Source organism: Oncorhynchus keta, chromosome 20 (genome assembly GCF_023373465.1).
Source record: "Oncorhynchus keta strain PuntledgeMale-10-30-2019 chromosome 20, Oket_V2, whole genome shotgun sequence".
Lineage (NCBI taxonomy): Eukaryota > Metazoa > Chordata > Actinopteri > Salmoniformes > Salmonidae > Oncorhynchus > Oncorhynchus keta.
Window position 1 is genome coordinate 5,105,519 of NC_068440.1, and position 27,805 is coordinate 5,133,323.

Genomic DNA, 27,805 nt, shown 5'->3' on the forward strand with positions numbered 1-27,805 from the left:
ATTCACACTCTTTGACTCTATGGCACCAGGCTCAGACAAATATTGATGGTCCGTAACGTTAGCACAAAGAAAACTGTACAGATATATCTTCTTTTGCTACTCCATAAGAGATTTACTCCAGATGGGCAAATGTATCTCCTTTAAGCATATAGTGTCCCCACTGAGTTCTGAAAACTATGAACTCTCTCTGCTCTTCTCCCAATATCATCTGAAGAGATTATAGGGAAAACTATTCAGTTATTGAGTTTATCAAACTTCCATGAGATTGCATGATAATCCTGATGATTTGAAGGCATCATTACAAGTCTTCCATTCCCTCACCTCGTCTGCTTCCTCATGTCTCCATTGTCCCTTTTTATCTATACTGAACAAAAATATAAAAGCAACATGTAAAGTGTTGGTCCCATGTTTCATGAGCTGAAATAAAAGATCCCAGAAATGTTCCATATGCACAAAAAGCTTCTTTCTCTCAAATGTGCACAAATTCGTTTACATCTGTGTGAGTGAGAAATTCTCCTTTGCCAAGATAATTCATCCACCTGACGGGTGTGGCATATCAAGAAGTTGATTAAACAGCATGATAATTACACAGGTGCACCTTGTACTGGGGACAATAAAAGGCCACTCTAAAATGTGCAGTTTTGTCACACAACACAATGCCATAGATGTCTCAAGTTTTGAGGGAGCATGCAATTGTCATGCTGAAAGCCGGCATGTCCACCAGAGCTGTTGGCAAAGAATTTGTTAATTTCTCTACCATAAGCCGCCTCAAACTTAATTTTAGAGAATTTGGCAGTACGTCCAACTGGCCTCACAATCACAGACCATGTGTAACCACGCTAGCCCAGGTCCTCCACATCTGGCTTCTTCACCTGCGGGATCATCTGAGACTAGCTACCTGGACAGCTGATGAAACTGAGTCTTTCTGTCTGTAATAAAGCCCTTTTGTGGGGAAAACAAATGCTGATTGGCTGAGCTGGACTCCCCAGTGGTTCCCACTGTCGTGACTTGACTTAAACATTAATCTGAAGACTGTTATTTATCTAATTACCTAACTATGTTTAATTATTACCCAATTCAATGAATCATGTAACAATGAACTCATTAGGATCTGGGGCACCATGAGAGAGTTTCTTTAAAGAGTTACCATCTCCCGAATTAAATTAAAGGTCTTCACCTATCACATCTATAAACAGTCAACTTATTAATCAGAACCTCACATCATATCCTCATTCTTAACTGTCACAACCTCCTTGCATCTGAAAAAAAGAGCCTTACTTATGATTCAGTACTACACAAATTGTTTTACTTATTTATTTACTAGCTAATTCAATTGGAACACACACACTTGCATTTGTTATTGACTGGGGACTTATTATGCTGAAAACAGGTCCCTAGAGAAATGACAACAACATGGCTGCTTATTAAATAAGGGAGAAAGAGGGACAGAGACACTTAATATTGGTACATTCAGATTTTTTTTGCTGCACGCTTGTAAGACTCGGATTGTCTGAAATGGTTCCGACAAGTCTTCTACGGTTGTCCTTCTCTGTAGTTGTCCGGTATCTGGTGACTTGTCGTGTAGTCCTGAACAGAACTACACAGGTGACTTTCCTTCCATTCACTCTTGAAGATGCTTCTTTGAAGATAGGCAAGCCAGCCGTTTTGATGGTTTGAGTAGAGTAACAGGATGGTCCTACTTAAATTAGCTTTCGAAGATACTTTACTTAGGACAGCTAATCAGCCATACCAGTGATTGTCCGGGAGGTGAGTTTCTCATCTCTACCTCGTGTTTAGATTCAAAGCTCAAACCACTTTAAACGTGCAGCTGCAGCTTCACTTCTTTCTAGTCTGATAAGTTAATTTCTTAACCCATAATTTATTCAGTTTGTTCGAAAGGGGCGGTTCCGTCAGGCTGACACGCTCTCTGACCTCACTTCGGGGCGGTGACTACTCACGGTGCAAAGTTATGTAAAACAATGATCTTTTATAGCTCCTCAAATTACATCCCTCACTCATCATTTTTCAAATTGCATTCACAACACATAGTATGGACACTTCATACATGTAGTGGGTATACTTTCCAAGTTACAGTATTCCCTTTATAACGTTTTTATTGACATGATAAAATCAGAAACAAAATTATATTAGTGTTTTATAGATCGCCTCTGGTCATTCCCCATGGTCAATATTAGAAATATTGTTCCAGTATTTGCTTTTGAACGTGTTAAGAGTTTCGGCGGGGAAAGTCTATTTGCAACAAAGAACATTCCTTTTGGGGAATCTTGGGGAGGGAGACCTGAATCTTTTCCCCTTGATTTATAACAGGATGTGAGTTATTAATCCTCACAAGTTATTTCCTCCCCCCTCTGTGGGTGAGAGGGGGTCTTATTGAAGTTATTCATTGCAAACCTGATCTATTTGATCCTCGTGGACAGTCGTGTGAAATCCATAGATTCGTGTCTAATGAGTTTTATTTCAATTGACTGATTTCCTTACATGAACTGTCATTTAATAAAATGTTGAGTTTATTTTTGTTCAGTATACTTTCTAAACTGCCTGGTCACTGTGCAGAAGCTTTTATTTCAGGGAACTTGTTGTGAACCCACAACTTTGGGGTTACACCTAGTTTCCTAGCACAATTCTCCAACCAATTGCGCCCTCTGAACCCTACATACAAGCTAATCCCCTCAAAGATCCCAATTGCAACAGGACATGTTTATTTTTGTGCTTCTAATTTAATTCTTGCTTATCAATTCCCATGTCACCACGCCCCCATGCCAAAGCCAACACTACCCTCATCAGCATAATTTATCTTTAAATCCTAAACGGCGCTTTCAAGATGGGATGAACTTTTCAACTCTGGGATTACACATTTACTGTACTGAAAACTTGTGTCTCCTTGACTGTAAAGCAACTTACATGCGAGAGTGGTTTTAAAGCTAATGTTTAGTGTTTGCCAAAGGACGCATTCATCGTCCAAGTGCTTAGGTCAGACGAAATAGGCCTACTCACCTCTGTTATGTGGTGCACATGTTATCCAGCACAAAACGGTTCTACAATGAATATATTGAATACATTGAACACCTTCCTAATATTCAGTTGCACCCCCCCCCCCTTTTCCCTTAGAACAACCTACATTTTTCGGGGGATAAAGTGTGGATAAAGTGTGTCTAAAGCGATCATGTTGACTCCAATGCTTCCCACAGTTGTCAAGTTCACTGGATGTCCTTTGGGTGGTGGACCATTCTTGATACACGCAGGAAACATTTGAGCGTGAAAAACTCAGCAGTTCTGCAGTTCTTGACACAAACCGGTGTGCCTGTCACCTTGTTCAAAGGCACTTAAATATTTTGTATTGCACATTCACGCTCTGAATGGCACATACACAATCCATGTCTCAATTGCCTCAATGCTTAAAAATCCTTATTTAACCTGTCTCCTCACCTTCATCTACACTTATTGAAGTTGATTTAGCAATTGACATCAATAACAGATCATAGCTTTCACCTGGATTCACCTGATCAGTCTATGTCATGGAAAGAGTTCTTAATGTTTTGTATACTCATTGTTTGGCCCAACCATTGGTTTTAAAGAGAGGGTGTGAAATGGCAGTTTAGCCTCTGTGCCCCTTTATATATAATCACTGTGAACAAAATCCCAAAGCAGAGCCCAATCAACTCCATTACCTGGCAGCAAGTCAAGTGCTGAAGAGGGCTGGGCAGGGAGAAGATGAAAAAAAAAAGCACCAGCACTACTTGTAAAGCAGCCGAATCAATGGGAACTGTTCTGCAACAGTTGGCTGCACTGCAAGCTTTCCAGCTCAGTGCTGAGGACATATTGAAAGGCGGGGTGTATGCAGAGGATGACAACATGTCTATTGTATTTCTGCCAATGAGCGGTGGAAGGCTTTATCTCCCTCACCAAACTTTGGGCCTTTGTTCTCCTGGGAGGCCCATGTCAACTAGTTGGGCAGTTAAATTCTCCCTTTAAAAAAGCCATAAAGTTTATAAAGTCAATTAAGGCAATGTCAGACAAATTAAGGTTGCTTCGCCGAGCTCCCCAAAGGCCGCTGTCAACTGCAAAGCCCACTTAGCATCAGAAGGCTCCTCAAGCAGGTCGCAGTGCTGGCTTATCACCTCAGTTCAGTTTGCACTGTGCTTACTGAGGAGGGAACTTGCCCGGTACCCAACCAGAACAATAGACTTCTACAAAACAATCCACCAGCCACTATGGAGGCACTAGATAGTCTGCACTCGTCATATAACATAGTATACAGATATGCTACATGATGCATGCCATTGAGAGAGTGCCTTTTCTTGACCAACCCCTCTCTTGACGATGGCATGCCCACCATAACAGAACACCAAATACAGTGCGTTCGGGAAGTATTCAGACCCCTTCCCCTTTTCCACATTTTGTTACATTGCAATCTTATTCTAAAATGGATTAAATACAAAATGTTCCTCATCAATCTACACAAAATAGCCCACAATGACAAAGCAAAAACAGTTTTTTTGAAAAGTTTGCACATTTATAAAAAATAAAACAAATACCTTATGTACATAAGTATTCAGACCCTTTGCTATGAAACTTGAAATTGAGCTCAGGTGCATCCTGTTTCCATTGATCATCCTTGAGATATTTCTACAACTTGATTGGAGTCCACCTGTGGTAAATTGAATTGATTGAACATGATTTGGAAAGGCACACACCTGTCCAACAGTTGACAGTGCATGCCAGAGTAAAAACCAAGCCATGAAGTCGAAGGAATTGTCTGTAGAGCTCCGAAACAGGATTGTGTCGAGGCACAGATCTGGGGAAGGGTACCAAAAAATGTCTGCAGCATTGAAGGTCCCCAAGAACACAGTGGCCTCCATCATTCTTAAATGGAAGAAGTTTGGAATCACCAAGAATCTTTCTTGAGCTGGCCGCCCGGCCATACTGAGTAGAGAAGAACAAGAACCCGGTGGTCACTCTGACAGAGCTCCAGAGTTCCGCTGTGGAGATGGGAGAACCTTCCAGAAGGACAACCATCTCTGCAGCTCTCCACCGATCAGGCCTTTATGGTAGAGTGGCCATACGGAGGCCACTCTTCAGTAAAATGCACATGACAGCCCGCTTTGGAGTTTGCCAAAAGGCACCTAAAGAAACAAGATTCTCTGGTCTGATGAAACCAAGATTGAACTCTTTTAGCCTGAATGCCAAGAGTCACGTCTGGAGGAAACCTGGTACCATCCCTATGGTGAATCATGGTGGTGACAGCATCATGCTCTGGGGATGTTTTTCAGCGGCAGGGACTGGATGACTAGTCGGGATCGAGGGAAAGATGAATGGAGCAAAGTACAGAGAGATCCTTGCTCCAGAGCAGGACCTCAGACTGGGGCGAAGATTCACCTTCCAACAGTACAATGACCCTAAGCACACAGCCAAGACAACGCAGGAGTGGCTTCGGAACAAGTCTCTGAATGTGCTTGAGGGGCCCAGCCAGAGCACAGACTTGAACCTGATCAAATATCTCTGGAGAGACCTGAATATAGCTGTGCAGCAATGCTCCCCATTCAACCTGACAGAGCTTGAGAGGATCTGCAGAGAAGAATGGGTGAAACTCCCCAAATACAGGTGTGCCAAGCTTGTAATGTCTTTCTCAAGAATACTCAAGGCTGTAATTGCTGTCAAAGGTGATTCAAGAAAGTACTGAGTAAAGGGTCTGAATACTTTTGTAAAATGTGATTATTATTTTTATTTTTAATTAAATTTGAGAAAAAAAGTCTAATCTTGTTTTTGCTTTTATGTTATTGTGTGTAGATCCATGAGGGGGAAAAAACATTTTATTACATTTTAGAATAAGGCTGTAATGTAACAAAATGTGTAAAAAGTAAAGTGGTCTGAATAGTTTCTAAATGCACTCAAAATTGTGAGTTTGGGGAAGTGAGAGCATTTGAATGTCTTTTGGACAATGGACAAGGCCCACTCAGTCATGACACTCCAAATCTTTATCTTCATGATGGACAGACCATTCTCTTCTCACGAAGACAAGTTTCAGAACCGACAACTCCTCGGCTGCCAATGACAGCGAGGTGGCACCGATAGATTATGGAGAAGAGTGCTATCGCAGCAATACGAGTTCTTTCTCTTCTCCTTTTCTCTCCTCCTCTCAATCTGCCTAATCCCCTCGCCTCACTCACTTACACTTGTAATTCCCAGCCAGATCCACCGGAGTGAAAGCAGCGACAGGGCGGATAAGCCGAACGGAATCCTGAGTGAAGACACATTTTTTTGCACGACTTGCTATTTTCGACTTTGGCTGGCAACTTTAAATCACGGTGACGCCGTTCGCCAGTTATCGTCAAAATCCGCTCAATGAAAAAGTAACCGGGCTCCGGAAACGATTGTTGATGGAATGTCAAAAAGGATGAAAAGGAGTAATCTCTCATCTATTTATATCATATCAAGATTAGTTTTGTTTGGTCTAATTAATCAAAATCCTGAATGTTTCTAATGGGGCAAAATAATAAATGAACACAAATTTCAATTGTGTAAAATAATAGACTGTCTGCTGTTTGTACTTTCGGGACTATACCAGACTGTTTGAAAATAATAGAAATTACAGTGTGAGGGTGGATGAGATGTTCCCTCCAAATGTGATAGGGTTTGCTCTTAGCACGTCGTCACTCAGCCAAGAGAGAAATATTTGAATGAAACGGAATTTTAATAATAAGAGGTTTTGATCTAAAATTCTGTCTCTCGCCCCATTATTGAGGACGGCTCCTTTTTATCTCACTTTGAGATGAGGGTTGAAGAGAATCGGATGAAGGGAGTGGAGAGAAGCAAAAGTGTGAGAGAGAAAGAGCCCAGCCCCAACGCTTCTGGCTCAACGTTCACTCAGTTCACACCCAGGTGTTCTGTATGATAAACCATCACCACTCAGATATCAAAGTTCTCTCACTTCCAATTGTTCTCCTTTAAAGACGCCACTAATGACAAAGTTATTCTGTTCAAAGTCTCCTCCTGTAAATCTAACCGCCCTTCAGATATGCATAACCACTTTGTCTAATCTTTGCTATTTTAACACACTGATTTGACTTGAGAGGAACCCTTTAAAGTCAGACTAAGAAAGGCGAAGATGACTGAAGCTGTCAAGATAAAACTTCTGGGGTATTAATGAGTCATTGGTATGATATTGAATTGCTCATCTTCTATCACTAAGTGGCCCGAAACTATAGTGCTGTCTTTTAGATGATTTGAAAGGACAAAGAGAACGTACATAGGAAAGGAGATATGCTGACATGAGGATTGCCGATGCCCTGGAGCACTCCAACATCTGCCTGGGCAAAACTGCCTCTGTCCTGCCCAGGTGTGCCATGAAAGCACCTGAGAGAGAAAGGCAGGATCTCCTCAGCGGTTGGCTGGCCATATCAAATGAAGCTTTATTTGTACATCACATTTCAGACATGGAATGCAAGTCAATGTGCTTTAAAAAAAAAACAATGAAAATAAAAGCTGAAATATTTACTACACAACAAACACAAGATAAAAAACTAAAGAATGACAAAAACTGAATGACTAAAAAGCAACCTGAGGAAAAGCTAAGCTAAAAAGTTGTTTTAAGATCTCTTTTAAATATATCCATAGTTTTGACACCCCTCAGGTTCTCTGGCAGGCTATTCCAGAGGCTGGGAGCATAATAACTAGCTGCTTCTCCATGCCTCTTGGTCCTAGGCTTTGGGATAGTTAAAAGGCCAGTGCCAGAGAACCTGAGGGACCTACTGGGTACATCATTTAAAAGCATGTCCGACATGTATTGGGGTGCACAATCGTAAATTGATTTAAAAACCAATAGAATAATCTTAAAATTAATTGTAAAACTAACAGGGAGCCATTGCAGAGACCTTAAATCCGGTGTAATGCGTGCTCTCCGTCTGGTCTTAGTCAGTACCCGTGCTGCAGCATTCTGTATGCTTTGCTGTTGACCAATGGCTTTCGTGGGTAAACCAGACCGAAGACCATTACAGTATTCAAGGCTGCTTGTAATAAAAGCATGGATGAGTCTCTATCAGCCTGAGAGAGAAACGACCGCACCGTGGCAATGTTCCTCAGGTGGTAAAAAGCTATTTTGGTCACATTCCTAATGTGTGATTTGAAATTTAGCTCCGAATCTAAAACAAAACCTAGGTTTTTTACTTGGTATTTTATCTTTATTGTCTGTGAATTAAAATGTGCGGCCATATTCTCTCTCTGTGCTTTGGCTCCAACAATAAGTACCTCGGTCTTGTCTTGATTTAGCTGGAGGAAGTTGTGAGCCATCCAAGTATATAAATCACTATTACAGTTTAATAATTTATCAGTGGAGCTAAAATACTCTGGTATCTTGTCACGTTCACCTCACACCCTGAAAATGCTTTCATCTCGCAACTGAAACCTGCATGCACGTACACTCGGATGCACACACACACCTCTCAGTCCACTGTAGTGTACTGTATTAAGCTGTGTCTATGCTCAGGTAGCCATTTTTTCCCCCACAAACCTGCTTATTGTCTGCGGGAGGCCTCTACAGACGGCAGCTCAAACCCCAATTCTTTGTTTACTTTCATGATTTGTTGAACAGCCTACCTGCTATGCCCTACACAATGTCAGACCGTGTCAAAAGGAACAAACGTGGACGAAAACGGTCTTGAATGGCAGGCGAGGAAATGAGAGAGTGCATCCTCATGATCCCTGAAGAGAAAGAGTGAGTGAGGGAGGGAGTCGGACCCTTCAGCGGCATGCAGGCTAAGCTTGTCAGAGGTGCGGAAGGGCGAAGCAGTTCTCTCAGGTTTGGCCGACCAGTCAGAACTGTCAGAGCCATCACCTTCCATCAGCAGTGGGATCGTTCATAGACCTGCAGCTCTGAAATATGAGTGTTAAAAACACATTCCACTGTCTTCTCTTCTGTTTCTCTCCCAACGGTATTGAAATGTTACGCCACAAGCATTTCGCTACACCCGCAATAACATCTGCTAAATATGTGTGTGTGACCAATACGATTGGATTTGAAGGTTGGAGTAGCAGTTAATTCATTCATCTGAGTTTTAAAAAAATTTTTAAGAAGGATTTCAGATTTGTTTGTTGGTATTTGTTATCTCAGAAAAAAATCCATATATATATATATGTACAGTATATAGAGGGATCACTGCACGTTTGTGACATTTCATTGTGTGCAACAATACTTATGTATGACTCAACAGTATATCAGAGGCTGAACTGAAATTCCAAAGATTGGCTGAGAGATCTCTCAACTCATGAATAGAAAGATAAAGGACGTCTTTCTTTAAAGAGTCGCTGGTGGGGTTCACGAGGTGCATCCTGTATAGTACAGTACACGCTCCTCCCTCCTCCCGCTGACTCAAAATGAAACCCTGGTGGCAAAAGAGAGAGAAGAACCCCCCCTAGACACACAATGGAACTGTTCCAAATGTTCCAATCCGGAATATCTTCAAGGACAATCAGCTAAATAGTTTACATTAAGAGGGGCTGTGTGAAATCGATTGCTGAAGGTGTTATCTGCGCTCGCAAAAATGGCTGGTAATTAGTCACGGCTAAAGGAGCATTAGTGAGAGAGTGAGAGAGCAAGATGGATTTAATCTTTAATACATTTTCTCTGCACTGCAGATACAGTAGCCTCATGAGTGTCTGTCTCTCCCTCTCCCTCTACATGCTATATTCAGCTAGCTAGTCAGACCACTATCTTAAGGCATACCTAGCTACCGAACTTCTCCAACACTGGTGCTAGGCCTGGGCCTGACTGAAGTCCTATAAGGACACTGTTAGCAGGTGTGCTTTTGGAGCAGCTTAAGCTCTGCCATTATTTGTTTGTGCATAAACCTCAGCAATAAGGCACTTGAGTAAACTGCAGCTGTTGACTTTGAGTTTGGACTTGTGTGTTCAAAGGTAATCTGCAGGCAAACTGGCTGTGAGTGGCCGATTCTGTCCAGATGTGTGTGTGTTTAGAGATTAAACTACTGCAGGGATTGATAATGTCAGCCAATCAGCTCTGCTTGTTCAAAAACAAAAGGAAAATCCTCACATGGAAAAACTACTGTGTTCTTTCAGTTGAGGCTCTTGAACCTAATGCCCCTTTCAAAGCTTTTCAAAGGCATCTTATCAACCAACCACCACTGTTTAAATACTTGTATGTCTACGGCTTGTTTGATGGGCTCTGACAATGTGATTTCATGTGCTTTATTACAGAAGCTCAAACAGAAGAACCAACAGCTGAAGCAGATAATGGACCAGCTCAGAAACCTCATCTGGGAGATAAACTCCATGCTGGCTGTTAGGAGTTGAACGGCAAACACGGCGACACAGAGAGAGAGACACACAGGCGCAGGCGCACACACACACACACACACACACACACACACACACACACACACACACACACACACACACACACACACACACACACACACACATGAAGACATGGTTGTTAACTGGATATCTGACAGGGTCCCTCTGAGGCTGATGCTGACGCTGCACTTTAGAAATGCAGGCTTTTGCAATATACCACCCTCAGTCCCAGAAAAAGAGGGTGAAGAAAGCAAAGAAGAACGAAGAGAAGTTGTGCGATGGAGAAATGCTGATATACACTCACCGTACAGTTTATTAGATACACCCATTTAGTAACAGGTCGGACGCTCCTTTGCCTCCAGAACAGCCTGAATTCTTTGGCGTATTCTACAAGTTGTCTGGAAACGTTCCACAGGGATGTTGGTACATGCTGACGCGATGGCATCATGCAGTTGCTGCTGATTGAATTGGCGGTACATTCATTGTACATAATAAACTGTCCGATGAGTGTACCGTAATTTCCGGACTATAAGCCGCTACTTTATTCCCACGCTTTGAACCTCGCGGTTTATACAATGACGCGGCTAATTTATGGATTTTTCCCGCTTTCACAAGATTCATGCCGCCAAAAAACTGAGCACCGTCACATAATGTGACGTAAATCGAGCGCGCTCAAACTTCCCATCGTTCTGATTACGGTAGTAATTGTGTCACCCTCATCATGGCAAAGACACGGAGAAATGCATATGATGCAGCTTTCAAGTTGAAGGCGATCGATCTGGCTGTTGGAAAAGGAAATAGAGCTGCTGCATGGGAGCTTGGCCTTAATGAGTCGATGATAAGACGTTGGAAACAGCAGCGTGAGGAACTGACTCAGTGCAAAAAGACAACAAAAGATTTCCGACGGATGAAAAGCAGATGGCCCAAAGTATTTGCAGCCACTCGACATCAGTGTAAATCGTGCATTTAAGGTGGTGCTCCGTGTTCAGTGGGAGGCTTGGATGACAAGTGGGGAGAAATCCTTCACTAAAACGGGCCGCATGCGAAGAGCAACTTATGGTCAAGTCTGCCAGTGGGTCCTGACAGCGTGGAGCATTGTCAAAAAATCCACTATCATCAACGGGTTTCGAAAGGCTGGACTGCTGCGTGTTGAAGGGGCAGCATGAGCTCAGCGGGGTATTTGCCTCCGGATGAAAGTGACGAGAGCGACAATAATAATAATAATAATAATAATGAAAATGATCCAACATCAGATGAAGCAATTCTGAGGCTATTCAACTCCGACACCGTACTGACATGTGCGGCTTATTTATGTACAAAATATATATTTTTTAATAATTCAGTGGGTGCGGTTTATATTCAGGTGCGCTTAATAGTCCAGCAATTACGGTAGTTGTCGCTTACAATATGGTTATTAAGAGGACTTTCAGAGTTATAGTTTATTTAATATACTAAGATATTTGACAAATACTACATTTACCCATTTAGAGTGGTTTTAACGTTCGATTTCCTTCAAGATGTGTTTGTTACATTCCTAAACCATTTTAACTCAAATGATATACATGATGACATGTTTGTGGTGAAGAAGAGCACAGATCTGTGCAAAAATACCATTAAAAAAAATCATAAGGCACATTGCTGAAAAAAAGTTTTAAATTAAATCACTGCTAGCTAGATTGAGGTCTCCAGTTTCTCCCCCCCCACACATAGATCTGTTCTCTTTTGCACCATGAACATGGTACAGTGTAGTGAAACGAAAGAGTTTTGTGCTTCTGCTTTTCATGTGTGGTTGGCTGCTTGATGTTGACGTGTCAATGCAGTATCTTCTGGACTTTATGATTATCACAATGTCTGGTTAACTTTAGGAATTCTATGGCACTATAAATCCTGCTGTGATTTAGACCAACACTGTTTCTTTCTGTTCTATTTTCATATCTGTGGGGCTCACTGCTCACGAGAACAGCCAGATTAAGTAGGGACGTCCGTGGTCTTTGTGGTCTTTTTGGATTGTCCCCAGGCTTGAAACACTTTTTTTTATTACAGGCAGAAACAGTGACAGCCCAGCCAATAAGAGACATAAGCAGCTGATTAGGGCCCCGTGGTTGCTAGGGGCCCCCGACCCTTGGATTGAATGCCAGTGTTATGATACTGATGATTTGACAGGACAGATGGTTTGTTTACAAAGCTGATGGTTTCGACGGTTGTGGCTAGATGGAATAGGTGAAGCTCCGCCTCAAGGGCAGAACTAACTTGACTGGTTGGATGAAAGCTCAGGGGGTGGAGTTTTCAGCGGGTAAATCCTGTTGCCATTTCAAATACCGATTGCGACTTTTGTTTTCCAAACTTACCTAAAGTTCTTAACTAATGATATTTCTAATCTATTGACTTAAAGCGGTTCAGTCAGACACTTAAATGGGGTAGGGACCAGAAGGTCATAGGTTTGAATCTTTCCAATCAATGGCCTTTTCTCAAAGATTTATTGTTGCCTTTCCCTAGTAGGGAATTCTCACCCTCAACACCCAAACCATGTTTCAACTCTTGCTAGTGGGGTTGGAGAATATTCTCTAATGTTTTCGATTGGGATTTCAATTTGATGGGTGAATCTCATTTGTTGCTCTCCGATTCCTATCTCCTTGCCTCCTCAAAATGCACTAGAGGAGAATATACCAGGGCAGGAACTGCAGATATTCAAGGAAATACAATGAGATTCACGCCGACCAGTTCCCAAAATATTGTTGTTCAAGTTAATATCGCAAACATACCAAATCCAAAATATAAAACGTATAATCAAGGAGATTTGATGAGCCAAAGAAATGAATAATCCAGTGTGCTAGTGCATGGTGCCTGCTACATCAGGGATGTGGCTTTGATTCCTATAAGAGACGCATAAATGCAAGGGCATAGCCAAAGGTTCACCACACAAAATAACCATGAATAGGCAAGGAGATCACAATTCAAAGGTTCAGGAGGCAAGTTTCAGGCAAAATAAAGGATTTTAATTATTAACAGTAATGACAAACTCCATGTCGGAGAGCTCTCAGTACAGGCCAGGTGCTGCCTATTTAAACCATAATTAGGACAGGTACCCTGAAGAGCTTAACAGGGAATAGAAACTGTAAAAAGCATGACAAAAACTCGTCAGGAATGTGGGGTAGGTAGCCTAGGTAGTCTTCTTACAGTCACAATAAACCCATCACATTTTTTACAATGCTGTCTAGACTAACTTGCCTAGCAATCTAAACATTATGGCGAAATGACCAACCAGGTAAGAAGGGAATGTGCCCAGGAGCCTTGACCTCTAGGAGGCCTCCATTGATTTTGTTAGTCACACAGATGGCATAAGTCATGGCAAAATGTATAGAATTGCAGGAAATTGGCTTGTAAAACAGCAAACTTTTCTATCAAACCCATGGCAAAACTGCACCTTTTCTCTCCACCGCCAAGAGGGCGGCACTAAAAAGTTGCCAGCAAGGTTGTTTTGTTTTGCCCATAAGGCTAGGGACGGCCCTGGGCGGAAAGGAGGAGACTGGAGCCGAAAAGAGAAACGGCATGCCGTGGGCTATCAGGTCTCGGATATTTATATCAATATCAGCAGATACGATTCCGATAAATCATTTAGAAGCTGGTTTGGGTCCTATCCAAGTTGTGTTATGAGGTTATTGTCCACAGGGAGATGGTAGAGGACATAGGATGCATCCCAAATGGCACCCTGTTCCCGATATAGTGCACTACTTTTGACCAGAGCCTATGGGTCTCCGGTCAAAAACAGTGCATTATGTAGGGAATATGGTGCCATTTGGGATGTGCACATAGCGGGAAAAGCAAAGATGCTCTTCCACAAAGTAAAAATCAATCGCTGGATAGTGGATCATAATTTCTCTTCAATGGTATAATTCCAACCTGGTTATGGTTGAGGACAATGGTGAAGGACTATCATTGTATGGTACACAAGGAATACATTCTCATTCGATTGAAAGTACAGTATATTGATTTGTCTGTTTATTGTAATAATGGGCCTCCTTGTTTCTGCACCATTCAAAACAAATCATTTGCCGACATTACTATGCTTATGTTAAACAGCAGGATACACCTCGCATCAAAGCAAATGAAGACACTCACGCATCTATGATCAAATGTATTTTTTTTTATATATAAATCATTCTTACAAAATCTTCATTTTTCTATTTCATTTATTACCCCTATAAAATTAATTTGTTAATTACAAGGTAGGAGGGAGGAAGGCATCAGGACAGCTGGAAATTAAGTCATTAAAAATAGCTCGTCTGTTTGTGATACAGTTAAGTACTGATAAATAATTCCATAGAAAAAGTGGTCATGCAGGCGTGTTGTTGGTCGTCAACACAGTTTGGTATCCAACAGAGAAACAAAGTGGTGATGAAACTCCAGTGTATGTCGAGATTAACGAGACCCTTATATGGTGCTCCTCTTCTGACTAATGGTCAAAATGGCAGTGTGTGTGTTATCATGAGCTCACAAACCAACATTTATTTTCATTTTTTAAAGGCACAATCAAGGACAGTAACCATCCTGCACATCCAACCAACCACACTGACAGAGGCCATGCATTGCTAAACCATTAGAATGTCTGGTATCTTATGGTATTATGGAAGGATATGTTTAACTGAGACGATCTACTGTTGTATTACAAGGTCATATGTCTATTTCATTCAACATTACCATTTTGAGTAGACTATATTTGTACCAGATATGGTCAGAGAGTTGCCAGTTTCCCCAGAAGCATCAATGAGTATGCAGACGTGAACAGTGACAAACATTACAGTGAATCTGAGAAGACATATTACAGCAACAAAAGAAAATCCGCGATCGGTTACATGAGACCCAGCTGCATATTGCAATACAGTTCACAGAATCTAAATGCTCACAGCAACTCTAATTCTAGATGATTTGGTATCATCTCATCTCCTTGCTGATTCTGAATTAAATTACATGGAAACTTTATTTCTATAATGGTTGCAATTGCTCTACATAGGGATGTTTTTATTCAGTGGAAATTAAAAAATATATATTGACAACAATGTGGAAAAAAAGAAATGTACAACTTACAAAATCAGAATCTTTTTGCTCATCAACTGTTCCCTCAGCCAAGAAATCCTGTTATTTCCCCCCTGTCTATTTCATACTATACACTGTCTGGTTTTGTTCACATATGAAAATAAATATACATGTTTATGTACAGAAATGAGTTAAGATCTTCTGAAATGTCTCTGGTTTCACCTATGAAGTCAATGTGCAAGGCTGGGGACTTTCTCTTTTGAGATGATAACAAGTTCAGACAATCCTAAGAAGGCTTGACATGAATTCAAACAAAGATGGTTTACTGAACTTCAAACGGGGACCAACGCTTTTCATTATCATTGAGATGCATGTCTAGTGCCAAGAGATCCAAGTCAGCACCAAATACAATGTAAATCTCTCTTGGCCAATATCAAATCATACAAGTTCATTCCAAACTCCTTCTCCCAGAGTACATTTCCTGAAAGAAAATACAAACATATGCAAAAATGTAGTGAAAACTATATGCTGACAATATACCAGCTACTAAATCTAATCTGTACTGTAGTATTACATGTTGATGATGATAATATCATATATGACATTGTGAGAACGGCAAGAGTAGATAGCCCAGGCCCACCGATGACAATATCAACTCACTGGCCATGTATAAACCTAGTGGACACTGACCTTCATTGATTGTATCCCGATATGAAAACGAAATCAAATGTGAAGGAGTCTATAACGACCTCAATAAGAAATGACAGAGATACAACGAAGGGGGGGTTGAAGAAAATGGATAGTTGAGCTTTGGCTCACAGCTGACACACTATTGTCCGGTTTCCCTGAGCCAGATCCAGCATAGTCCTGAACTAACATGGAACATCATTGAGAAAACATTTTTTTTTTTGTGTGCCCAGGACTAGGTTTAATCTGTGTCTGGGAAACTGGCCCTTTAAGTTCAGTCACCTTCACAATAAAAAGGTCACTAAAGCACACTACGCTACTTCAAGTCTTCAGACATTCAAGTACCTGTTCAAGTGGACTGGTAGGGCTCTGGCATGGCATAAAGGCAAAAGCCTCTTCACAATAGGATATCACTCTACAGCCATGAACTTCCACATTTCTTGAAGCAATTTCCTTGAAATTGCTCAATAAAATATACCGTTTTTTTTTCTTCCCCTGTTCGACCACAATACACCTGTTACCAATGACTGGCAAAAAAAAATTGTCAGGACAAATGTAGTTGAGCTGGGATGAGTTAGTATTGTGAGTACAACAGCATCACAGGAAGACTTGGCGCAACAGAAATGCTGAACAAAGACGGTGGTGAAAAACATTACAACGACAAGGCTAGGTGAGGGGGAGCTGGTTGTCTTTTCTCTGTAAACCCGGAGCCAAAGGGTCAAGGTTGAGGGTCACTGCATCCAGAGCAGAGTCAGACATGATTGGAAATATAGAGACAGAAGGTTTCATCAAGGGCTGCTCCCCAGGGAAACCCAACACTTCAAATGAAATGGCTTTCTCTAATTGAACACAAAACATATGTCCCCTGACGAATGGTGTAGGAGATGGCTATGTCTATCGAATGACTTTGAGGCTTATATTTCACCAGCATCATTATGATGTGGTGAATCTAGGAAGAACAACAAATATTACAGAGGGCATTTCAACTATATAGTATCTTCTACTGCTTTTGATATCGATTTATGGGAAATCTGTGCAATAAGCAATTTAAAAAAGGCAGCACTAATGTGAATTTCGGGGACATGGCACAACAGACACGTTTCACACTTACATCTCCAGAATCTCTTAACACTACTGTGGAAATGACGCAGGCAACTAAAGAACTGGTTAGGTTCTAAATTTAGCATACACTCTTTCTGCCACGGTAGTGCTCGTAAGCAATAAAGGGGAAATAAATGGGTGAAAAGGGTTTGGTTTAGAAGGCAGTGTTCTGCTCCATTTCATCGAGAAATGTTCATTTTGCTCATTCCGACGGAGGGAAAGTACTCTGTTTGGGCTTATGGTTGGATGAGCTTACTTTTAGCCTCTGTACACACACTGGAGCTGAACTTTTGAGAAGAAAATAAACACACGAGAAGAAAAGTAACACTGCTTTTGAGAGTTTTGAAGGGAAAAAAGGCTTATCATTGCGATAAATCTGACAGAAATAGAAATCAAGCTATCAGAAATTCAAGGAATGAGCATAGAGTTCATGTTTCTGTGGGTTTTGTGACTGCCGCATGGCAATACGAGTGGCACCATTTCAAAATGGCCGCTTTTAATCTGCCCTTCCAGTAAAAGAATAACAAAACTCTACTTTCTCGACCTTGACCGCCAAATGCTGAATTTGATTAAATCACGGAACAGTTCTTAGGAAGATAAGACGCCCCCAACGCTTCAAACCCCAGCGAACACATGGGAGGGAAGTATGGGTCGAAAAATAAGGAAAGAAATAGTTATAGGGTTTCCCAGGGTCCAGAGAAGGGGCTGGTGGTGAATGCGTCAGGGGTTCTGATGCAGACATAGGGAGGTCATGAAGGGGTCAAGGTGAGGTTAGGAAGGGTTGCATTGAGTGTAGGTTACCAGTCCGTCCGTGGTGGATATGATCTGTGGTTGGGTTGTCATGTTGGACACCTCCCTTCCTCTACCATCCTGCACATGAGTCACAGGAAAGTCTGTCATCATTCGCTCCTTTGTGGCATTCATACAAAAAAAATATTATATCTAAGAGTCTCATTGTCAGTAGTTTGTGTGTTTATGTGAACATACTATAGATCTGTATATCCTTTGTGTGTGTGTATGCGCGTAGTTCTCCAGAGACCGCAATTTCCCTTGTTTCACTTGTCAAGTCCTGTGGTCATTGGCAATGTGCTGAGTGGAAGACAGAGCTGTAGCGCCCCCTTGGATCAGGCTCCAGGTTGGCTGACTGTCCTACTGCCACTGTCGTGGTCCTCCTACGGCTGCTCTCCAGCGAGTCTGTCTGTTACTACCGCTAACGCCTCCCCCGGCCTCTCCAGCAGGGGGCGCACGTCCTGTCAGAGCCTCTCGATGTCCCTGTATTTTTTGCGCAGGATGGAGACCTGGTCCTTGAACAGCACCGGGTCCAGCCTCATTTGGGAGTGGACCAGGGGCATGCCGCCAAACCAGCTGGCGAACTTGTTCATGCACGTCTGCCGCTGGGCGAAGTGGTCCGGGTCAGCCCAGCGTGACGCCCGCGACGACTGCACGGTTGGGAGGAGCGAGAAAGACAAAGGAAAGATAAGTTATTGTTTGATCATAGCAGTCATGACACTAAATCATATCAGGGTTTCTCAAAATGCTGGGTGGGGTCTAGTGCTGGGCGATATGACCAAAAATCCATAGTGATAAACTGACCCATTTTTTTTGTTTTAATGATAAATCAGCGATAAATACATCTTTGGGATGGTGCGAGAGCCTGGCGATATGGACAAAAGGTAATATGGCCATGAATGTAACTATTTCTATATCCTTTTTTTTATGGACAGTTACTTTACATTAGCGGCAGGGCTCTAGACAATTATTTTTCTGTGCCAAGTAAGAGAACTGAGATTGTAGCCTATGACTAAAAACGTAAACTATTTTATCCAACATATCCAGGAAATCCATGATTGATATGCAACCTGCCAAAATAGGATCCAGAATTATTAGATTTATTTTTTGGGCTGATCAGAGAATTTGCCGACATCTTATTGGCCTTTAGGCTATATTATTCACCACATGAGGAGAGTGGGAACTCAAAACACTTAGCTTGATTACTAACTGTCAATATGATGGCTGCTAGTGCGCTAATTGATAATATATTAGTAACATTTAGGCTAATGTCCTACAAAAACTGTCACAACCATACTAACTACAGCCTCCTCTGGTTTTAAAGTGATTTTCAAAACCGGCAGTGACTTTCTAGCCCAAGGCACCGCAAATCTATTTGTTTATAATGTTTCAACTTTTGAAGATATCATAGTTTTAACTTGATATATTTTTTTCTACAAAACGTATATGCTGACACTGGTATTGTGCTGGAGATGATGAAAATGAGTGTTGAAAAGTGGTGGAGTTGAACCCTTGAACTTTTCCTAACCAAACCATCAGTCCTAGCTTGCTATAATGAAAAATGAATTCAACAACGCCAATAAAGTTTCCAATTCGATCTTTGCTTTCAGAAGCAGCTCAAACATGTAAAGAATGAGCTTCATAGCCATCTAATTATTCTGCGAATCAGGGGCACAACTTTCACTAGGGAAAGGGCGGAACCCACATTCTGAAATGGCATTTTTGTCCCTCCCAGTTGTATTATTGGAATGTGACACAAAACGAGGCACCAGTGTGCTTTAGGACCACGCAGACGCCTCCCGAGCGTTAGGCTAGGCTGTTTGGCGTATTTAGACGGACTGGATTTAGGACCCCACCGACACCGCAGAGCAGGCTGACAAGGCTGTGTGAAGGCAAAGCCTCTGGAAGGCTGGTTGGACCTGCACGGGAGAGTTGATTAGAGTTCAGCAGTTACCTTACCAGCTACACCACCGAGTTCTAACAGGAATAGAAACTGGCTACTCTTTAGTTGCGTGATGTAGCTGGCAAGGTAACTGCTGTTTAACATTTTAAAAAAGCTAGTATTATAACTGACATGTAACATTAGCTAATGTTTCATCCCCTCTCAAGTGAGGTGAATGAATAAGCTACTCTAGTGAGTAACGTTCGCTACCACAGCCAGGTCAGCTCTGAGCCCCTAGTTATCTGTCAGATAGTAATAATAGCCACCTCATATCGCTATCTAACAGCAGTTGTTTGTATGGACATGTTTTGTAGCCTTTGTTGTGTCACGTTTCAGAAGTAAATGAAATTGCCAAGTTTTTTCCAGTTGATGTACCGTTAGAGAGAGCTGGCCAAAAGTTGGCTTACAGCTATCAAACTAGACCTGAACACAACGATGAAACCATCGGCCAAAACAATAGAAGATTGATATTCTGAAGTTGTTTCAGTGCAAAGGGAGTTATATTAGTCAGTATGTCAATGTAACGCTATTGATCTATCAGTTTCCCGAGCAAAAGTCCCTACTTTTCACACAGACACAGTCATAAACAACTTTAACGTTACAGGTTTCACTGTCATGGTGCACAGTGGAGGTCTGTGCGGCTTTCTGTCCGACTCCCACCCGCTAACTTACCGCAAGAACTGGTCCCAAACCCAACCACAATGTTATTTTAGGCGTATGTGACGCAGCTCACTTGCCAGCCATGGTCCCAGCAATTTGGCACCCCATAGGCAATATCAAATGAACAAAAATAATTTAAGAAATAGGTTAAATTACCAGAGATTCTCACAGGGCCCTTCCATTGTATTACTGGGCTATATCAGCCAATATGCTCGATGTAGTTTGAAGAGAGCATTTGTTGGAGAGACTTTTGCACTTTCTCTTGAGCTATTTGTATAGCCTACCTTTAAGGAGTGGGAAGACAGAGAAATATGGGTGATCAATATTTATCCATATTTCTATGCAATGTAGTAAAGTATAGCCTAATCATAGGTCTATTTAGGAAGTCCATTTCCATGGAAAGTGTTTCTCCGACCATGTGTACATAGACGGCTCTATTTAAATCGAGACCACAGGCGCACCTGACCTCGCAGGTATAGCTACTGAACTGGAGGCAAGAATGATGACTGACACTTGCTACGTTTTTAGGAGGCTGATTTGCAGGCAGAGAGAAATAAATGATAACTTGTTGAATTTTTTTTATTTTTTTAAGGCAACGCTGGCACATAGTCTAACCTATGTGCGTGCTGTTCTTTTTCCCTTTTCAAATTATGATTACCATTTTTTTTTTAAATTACACTTCAACTCACGTTGGTTGAGCGCCCTCCACTTCCTTTGATTATCAATATTTATTCACAGACACTACACTACAGTCTAATCAGATTGGAGTTAATGTCATATTCAAGTTAACTGCCATGTGATTCTCTGCCCATGTGGGCAGCCCTACTCTATTTCAACGAGACCACACATACTGTACAACTTGGCACACTAGAACTCTCACGCCCAACTAGGAGAGGTAGGCTACTGAAGTTGAGGCAGCGAATTCTGAGTGTGAATAATGCACACAAAAAAAAGTGATTCTAATACAACAGGTAGGCTAACGCGTACAAAGCAGAAAGAGGGCTGTTTCCAAATCATCTGTGGGACAACAAAAATATTTTCATCCCAAAGTCATTTGTCTGACTGCCAGCAGCATGAAAAATGCCAACCGCATCACAATGATCTCTGTTGGGACCCGCAGGTCCCGCAGGCATCCCGTGGGAATGCTGCTCTCAAGTGCTTATTAGGTGGATCAGATGGTGACAGGGGTCCCAAGCAGGGTCAGACAGCCACGGAGGACCAGTCTACGGAGCTCAGGGGAATTTTGCAGTATATTTAGTGAATGAGACAAAGTTCTATCTTGAATTGACCTACAGTAGCTACAGGGCAACAGTTTTAAGCTTAACGCTACAGTCTGGGATCTGGGAATCGTGGTTATTTCAATTATTGAACCGTTGATTCTATTCTTGGACAATATAATGTATACATGTACATGGAGGTAGTTCTTTGCCGTGCCTCATTTTAGGAGGATCAGATGGTGACAGGGGACCTCAGCAGAATCAGGCAGCCAGGGAGGACTAGTCTGTGACAGAGGCGAGGTGGATTTTTGAAGATACAACACTTTATTATCTCTGTCCAGCAAACAATGGATGCTATTTTAAGGCAGTCTGACAAACCTCAAAAGTTGATTTCCAAACTGTATCAAAGGGCTTTTCCCGATGACACAAAAAGTAAATGTGAGGAAGACAATGATATGTTAGAATGCCCAGTCATGTTCATATAATCTCAGACCATCCGTAGAACATACTATATGCCAGTGAAATGGAATATCATGCACAGGTGTTTATCTTTTAAAATATGTATCTTTTATATTTTTATTTAACTAGGCAAGTCGGTTTAAGAACAAATTCTTATTTTCAATGACTGCCTTGGAACAGTGGGTTAAATGCCTTGTTCAGGGGCAGAACGACAGATTTGTACCTTGTCAGCTCGGGGATTCGAACTTGCAACCTTTCAGTTACTAGTCCAACGCGCTAACCACTAGGCTACGCTGCCGCCCCTATTTGCATATGTTGGGGTCTTGAAGGCTGTCTGAATTCTAGCAAAGAGTATGTTCTTTTATCTAAGCATGTCTTCAGATTCTCCTTCTCCCTGTTTTTGTTTGCTAGGAAATGTTGATACTGGAGACTTATCAGAAGAAACTTGTGTAACCAAGCATTTATAATGGCTAATAAATTCATTGCCATTATTTGGACAGTTGGTTATCCTCCCACAATGTATGGAAGAAATGAAAAGTTATGCACAGTATCACTAGATGTGTTTTAAGATTAAGGGTATACTGTGCAACTTTCATAAGGTCTGGATGCCTTATATGGAATATTTCACGACAAAAGGGAGTCTGTACTGAAAACATGCAGGAGAGATTTAGGCAATCCCTAGCTACTGGGCTGCACAGTCCTGAACCTGGGGATCTGTTGTACTGTTGTCGCCTTGGCCTAATGAATGAATGTTTCACTATGATCCTAAAGCTGAGTGGGGTGTGTTGGGTTGGAGCGCTACAGGGCCATGGACCCCTAGGGACAGAACGGGGTGACCCAGCTATATTGTGTGCAAGTAAAGAGCTCAACAGTACTATTAGGCCTATGATTTAATTTTTTTAAATTTTTTTTATTTTACTTTTATTTAACCAGGCAAGTCATTTAAGAACATATTCTTATTTTCAATGACGGCCTGGGAACAGTGGGTTAACTGCCTGTTCAGGGGCAGAATGACAGATTTGTACTTTGTCAGCTCGGGGGTTTGAACTCGCAACCTTCCGGTTACTAGTCCAACGCTCTAACCACTAGGCTACGCTGCCGCCCCATGATGTGAATTATATGGAGGGTGTACTGTTTCTATGTGTTAATGTGTAGGTGTGTTTTCAAATAGCACTGCTGGGTGATTTAAAAAGTCTTAGTCAATCGATCAATAGTATAACACTCTTTGCAAAAAATATATATTTTTAAAATTTACAATATGTAGAATCTATGGGAATAGAATGGTTCAGAACTTTTGTGAAACATCACAGCACAGTTGAAAAATATATGGCAAATAGAAATCCAATATGGATGGTGTTAAGAGGTAGATGGGAGGGGTTGACTGAAGCTGAAGGATGGGACTAACAACAAAAGATAACTATTGTGAACTATACTGTGTCTGTAAAATGTATATAGTATGTATAAGCTAGAACTAGTAGCCCAAGTGTTGTTGTTTATTAGTTTACTTCAATTAGGGTTAGGGGAAAATATATATATACACACTACAGCTTAAAAGTTTGTGGTCACCTAGAAATTTCCTTGTTTTTGAAAGAAAAGCAAAAAAAAAATGTCCATTAAAATAACATCAAATTGATCAAAAATACAGTGTAGACATTGTTAATGTTTTAAATGAATATTGTAGCTGGAAATGGCTGATTTTTTAAATGGAGGCGTACAGAGGCCTCCATTTAGCAACCATCACTCCTGTGTTCCAATGGCACTTTGTGTTAGCTAATCCAAGTTTCTCATTTTAAAAGGCTAATTGATCATTAGAAAACCCATTTGCAATTATGTTAGCACAGCTGAAAACTGTTGTTCTGATTAAAGAAGCAATACAACTGGCCTTTTTTAGACTAGTTGAGTATCTGGAGCATCATCATTTGTGGGTTCGATGACAGGCTCAAAATGGCCAGAAACAAAGACCTTTCTTCTGAAACTCATCAGTCCATACTTGTTCTGAGGATATTCAACGTGAGAAATTGCCAACAAACTGAAGATCTCGTACAACGCTGTGTACTACTCCCTTCACAGAACAGCGCAAACTGGTTCTAACCAGAAAAGAAAGAGGGAGGCCCCAGTGCACAACTGAGCAAGAGGACAAGTACATTAGTGTCTAGTTTGAGAAACAGATGCCTCAAGTCCATAATTCATAGTACCCGCAAAACACCAGTCTCAACGTCAACAGTGAAGAGGCGACTTCGGGATGCTGGCCTTCTAGGCAGAGTTCCTCTGTCCAGTGCCTGTGCTTTTGCCCTTTGTATTGGCCAGTCTGAGATATGGCTTTTTCTTTGCAACTCTTTGCCTAGAAAGCCAGCATCACTGTTCTCTTCACGTTGAGACTGGCGTTTTGAGGGTACTATTTAATGAAGCTGCCAGTTCAGGGCTTGAGGCATCCATTTCTCAAACTAGACACTCTAATGTACTTGTCCTCTTGCTTGGTTGTGCACCAGGGCCTCCCGCTCCTCTTTCCATTCTGATTAGAGCCAGTTTGCACTGTTCTGTTACCACCTGTTAAATCTATGACGTTAAAATGCCTATTTACTCTGTTCCATCATTATCTTACATTTATTTTTGACTAACATTTAGTTTTCAATAGCAGAGATTTGTATAAAGCTTGCGGTCTGTCTCTGACATTTTCAACATTGTTTCAATATTCAAATTCGATCTCCAAGCGGTCCCATAGTAATGAACGGGAGTCGGGAGTCGGGACGAGACAGGCAGAAATTCTCAGCCATTCAAAATCATGAATCAGCTGGCATCATTTTTATGGCTATATACAAATAAATTATTGGGTCTCTGGCAAACGAACCGATAGAACGAACGACCAGCCGGCTTGGGAAGTAACTCTAGATTTGTGTCGGAACTATATCTTTTGGAAGGATGAAATAAACTCAGCAAAAAAAGAAACGTCCCTTATTTAGTACCCTTTCTTTCAAAGATAATTTGTAAAAAATCTAAATAACTTGACAGATCTTCATTGTAAAAGCTCTAAACACTGTTTCCCATGCTTGTTCAATCAACCATACACAATTAATGAACATGCACCTGTGGAACGGTCGTTAAGACACTAACAGCTTACAGACGGTAGGCAATTAAGGTCACAGTTATGAAAACTTAGGACACTAAAAAGGCCTTTCTACTGACTGAAAAACACCAAAAGAAAGATGCCTGCTCAACGGTGTGATCGTGCCCTAGGCATGCTGGAAGGAGGCATGAGGACTGCAGATGTGGCCAGGGCAATAAATTGCCATGTCTGTACTGTGAGACGCCTAAGACAGAGCTACAGGGAGACAGGACAGATAGCTGATCGTCCTTGCAGTGGCAGACCACGTGTAACAACACCTGCACAGGATCGGTACATCCGAACATCACACCTGCAGGACAGGTACAGGATGGCAACAACAACTGCCCGAGTTACACCAGGAACACACAATCCCTCCATCAGTGCTCAGACTGTCCGCAATAGGCTGAAAGAGGCTGGACTGATGGCTTGCAGGCCTGTTGTAAGGCAGGTCCTCACCAGACATCAACAGCAACAACGTCACCTATGGGCACAAACCCACCGTCACTGGACCAGACAGGACTGGCAAAAAGTGCTCTTCACTGACAAGTCGTGGCTTTTGTCTCACCAGGGGTGATGGTCGGATTCACGTTTATCATCTAAGGAATGAGCGTTACACCAAGGCCTGCACTCTGGAGCGGGATCGATTTGGAAGTGGAGGGTCTGTCATTGCAGGCAATCTCAACGCTGTGCGTTACAGGGAAGACATCCTCCTCCCTCATGTGTTACCCTTCCTGCAGGCTCATCCTGACGTGACCCTCCAGCATGACAATGCCACCAGCCATACTGCCCGTTCTACGCGTGATTTCCTGCCAGACAGGAATGTCAGTGTTCTGCCATGGGCAGCAAAGAGCACGGATCTCAATCACATTGAGCACATCTGGGACCTGTTGGATCGGACGGTGAGGGCTGGGGCCATTACCCCCAGAAATGTCCGAGAACTTGTGGACCTTGGTGGAAGTGTGGGGTAACATCTCACAGCAAGAACTGGCAAATCTGGTGCAGTCCATGAGGATATGCACTGTAGTACTTAATGCAGCTGGTGGCCACCCCAGATACTAACTTTTGACCCCCCCTTTGTTCAGGGACACATTATTCCATTTCTGTTAGTCACATGTCTGTGGAACTTGTTCAGTTTATGTCTCAGTTGTTGAATCTTATGTTCATACAAATATTTACACATGTTAAGTTTTCTGAAAATAAACGCAATTGATAGTGAGAGGACTTTTTTTGTTGATGCCGGGTTTAGTATGAATAAATTCATCAAAGTAACATTTTTTATGAAAATATGTCAATCATTATTTGAATATGTTGGTAACCTGTTGTATAAAAGTGACATGTGCCAATATATCCGCCAAACACCGGCTCGAGGGCATTATCACTTAAATAATGCACACTCTAGACTACCTTTGAAGCCAATCAGAAATGAGTATTCAACAATGCCATGCTATAACTGAGCAATAAGGATAAATGTGGTAAATGGCCAGTATACCACACAGTGGAGTGTCTGGATACAGCCCTTAGCTGTGGTATACTAGTCATATACAACAAACCCCTGAGGTGCCTTATTGCTATTATAAACTGGTTACCAATGTAATTAGAGCAGTAAAAAGAAAATGTCTCATACTCGTGGTATATGGTCTGACATACCATTCTGGGCTCGAACCATCCATTTTATAATTAAGCAATAAAGCATGAGGGGGTGTGGTATATGGCCAATATACCACTGCTAAGGGCTGTTTTTAGGCACGATGCAAGCAAGTTTTCTGAGCCATGAATGTTGAAAGCCGTGGTATATTAGACCATATGACAAAAACATTTAATTACATCTAATTTGGTTGGTAACCAGTTTATAATAGCAATGACACACAAGGGGTGTGGTATATGGCCAGTATACCACGGCTAAGGGCTGTATCAAAACACTGTGTGTTGCGTCGTGCCTAAGAACAATCCTTAGCCATGTATATTGGGCCTTATTGCATAAATATACCACGGCTAAGGGCTGTTCTTACTCACAACGAGAAGCGGAGTGCCCGGATGCAGCCCTTACCCATGGTATATTGGCCATTTACCACAAACCCTTGAGATGTCGTATTGCCATTATAAATTGGTCACAAACATACGTAAAACAGCAAACTAGTATTTTTGCGTCATAGTCGTGGTATATTGTCAGATATACACAGCTGAAATGCTGTTTCAGCCATCAGCATCCAGTACCCAGACTACCCAGTTTGTAATGTCTTATAATTACATACCTGTCCCATCATGGTCTCTTTGTACTGCTTCTTCTGGGTGACCTTGATGGGCGGCAGCTTGGTGACGGCTGTCACCAGGAAGTTCATGAGGATGTCCTCACAGTTAGCCAGCTGGTCCACCATGCCCTTCAGGCTGGCTGGCAGGAAATTGGTGTACAGGAAGTGGTAATATCTGAGGAGGAAGAATAAGTTAGTGAACAGGAAGTGGTAATATTTGGAGAGGGAGAAGAAG

General features: G+C 41.8%; 2 protein-coding genes across 2 annotated transcripts in view; one reads left to right on the forward strand and one right to left on the reverse strand.

Moving 5' to 3' along the window:
• med30 (mediator complex subunit 30) overlaps positions 1 to 15,553 on the forward strand; it is a 32,984-nt gene extending 17,431 nt beyond the window's left edge. The window contains exon 5 of the mRNA XM_035795090.2: positions 10,231 to 15,553. Coding sequence (XP_035650983.1) covers positions 10,231 to 10,326 — 96 coding nt within the window. The 3' untranslated portion in view covers positions 10,327 to 15,553. The remainder of the gene's footprint in view (positions 1 to 10,230) is intronic.
• LOC118398931 (exostosin-1b-like) overlaps positions 14,459 to 27,805 on the reverse strand; it is a 115,227-nt gene continuing 101,880 nt past the window's right edge. The window contains exons 10-11 of the mRNA XM_052471921.1: positions 27,574 to 27,745; positions 14,459 to 18,590 (exon numbers count right to left, since the gene is read on the reverse strand). Of these exons, the coding sequence (XP_052327881.1) occupies positions 18,405 to 18,590; positions 27,574 to 27,745 (358 nt within the window). The 3' untranslated portion in view covers positions 14,459 to 18,404. The remainder of the gene's footprint in view (positions 18,591 to 27,573; positions 27,746 to 27,805) is intronic.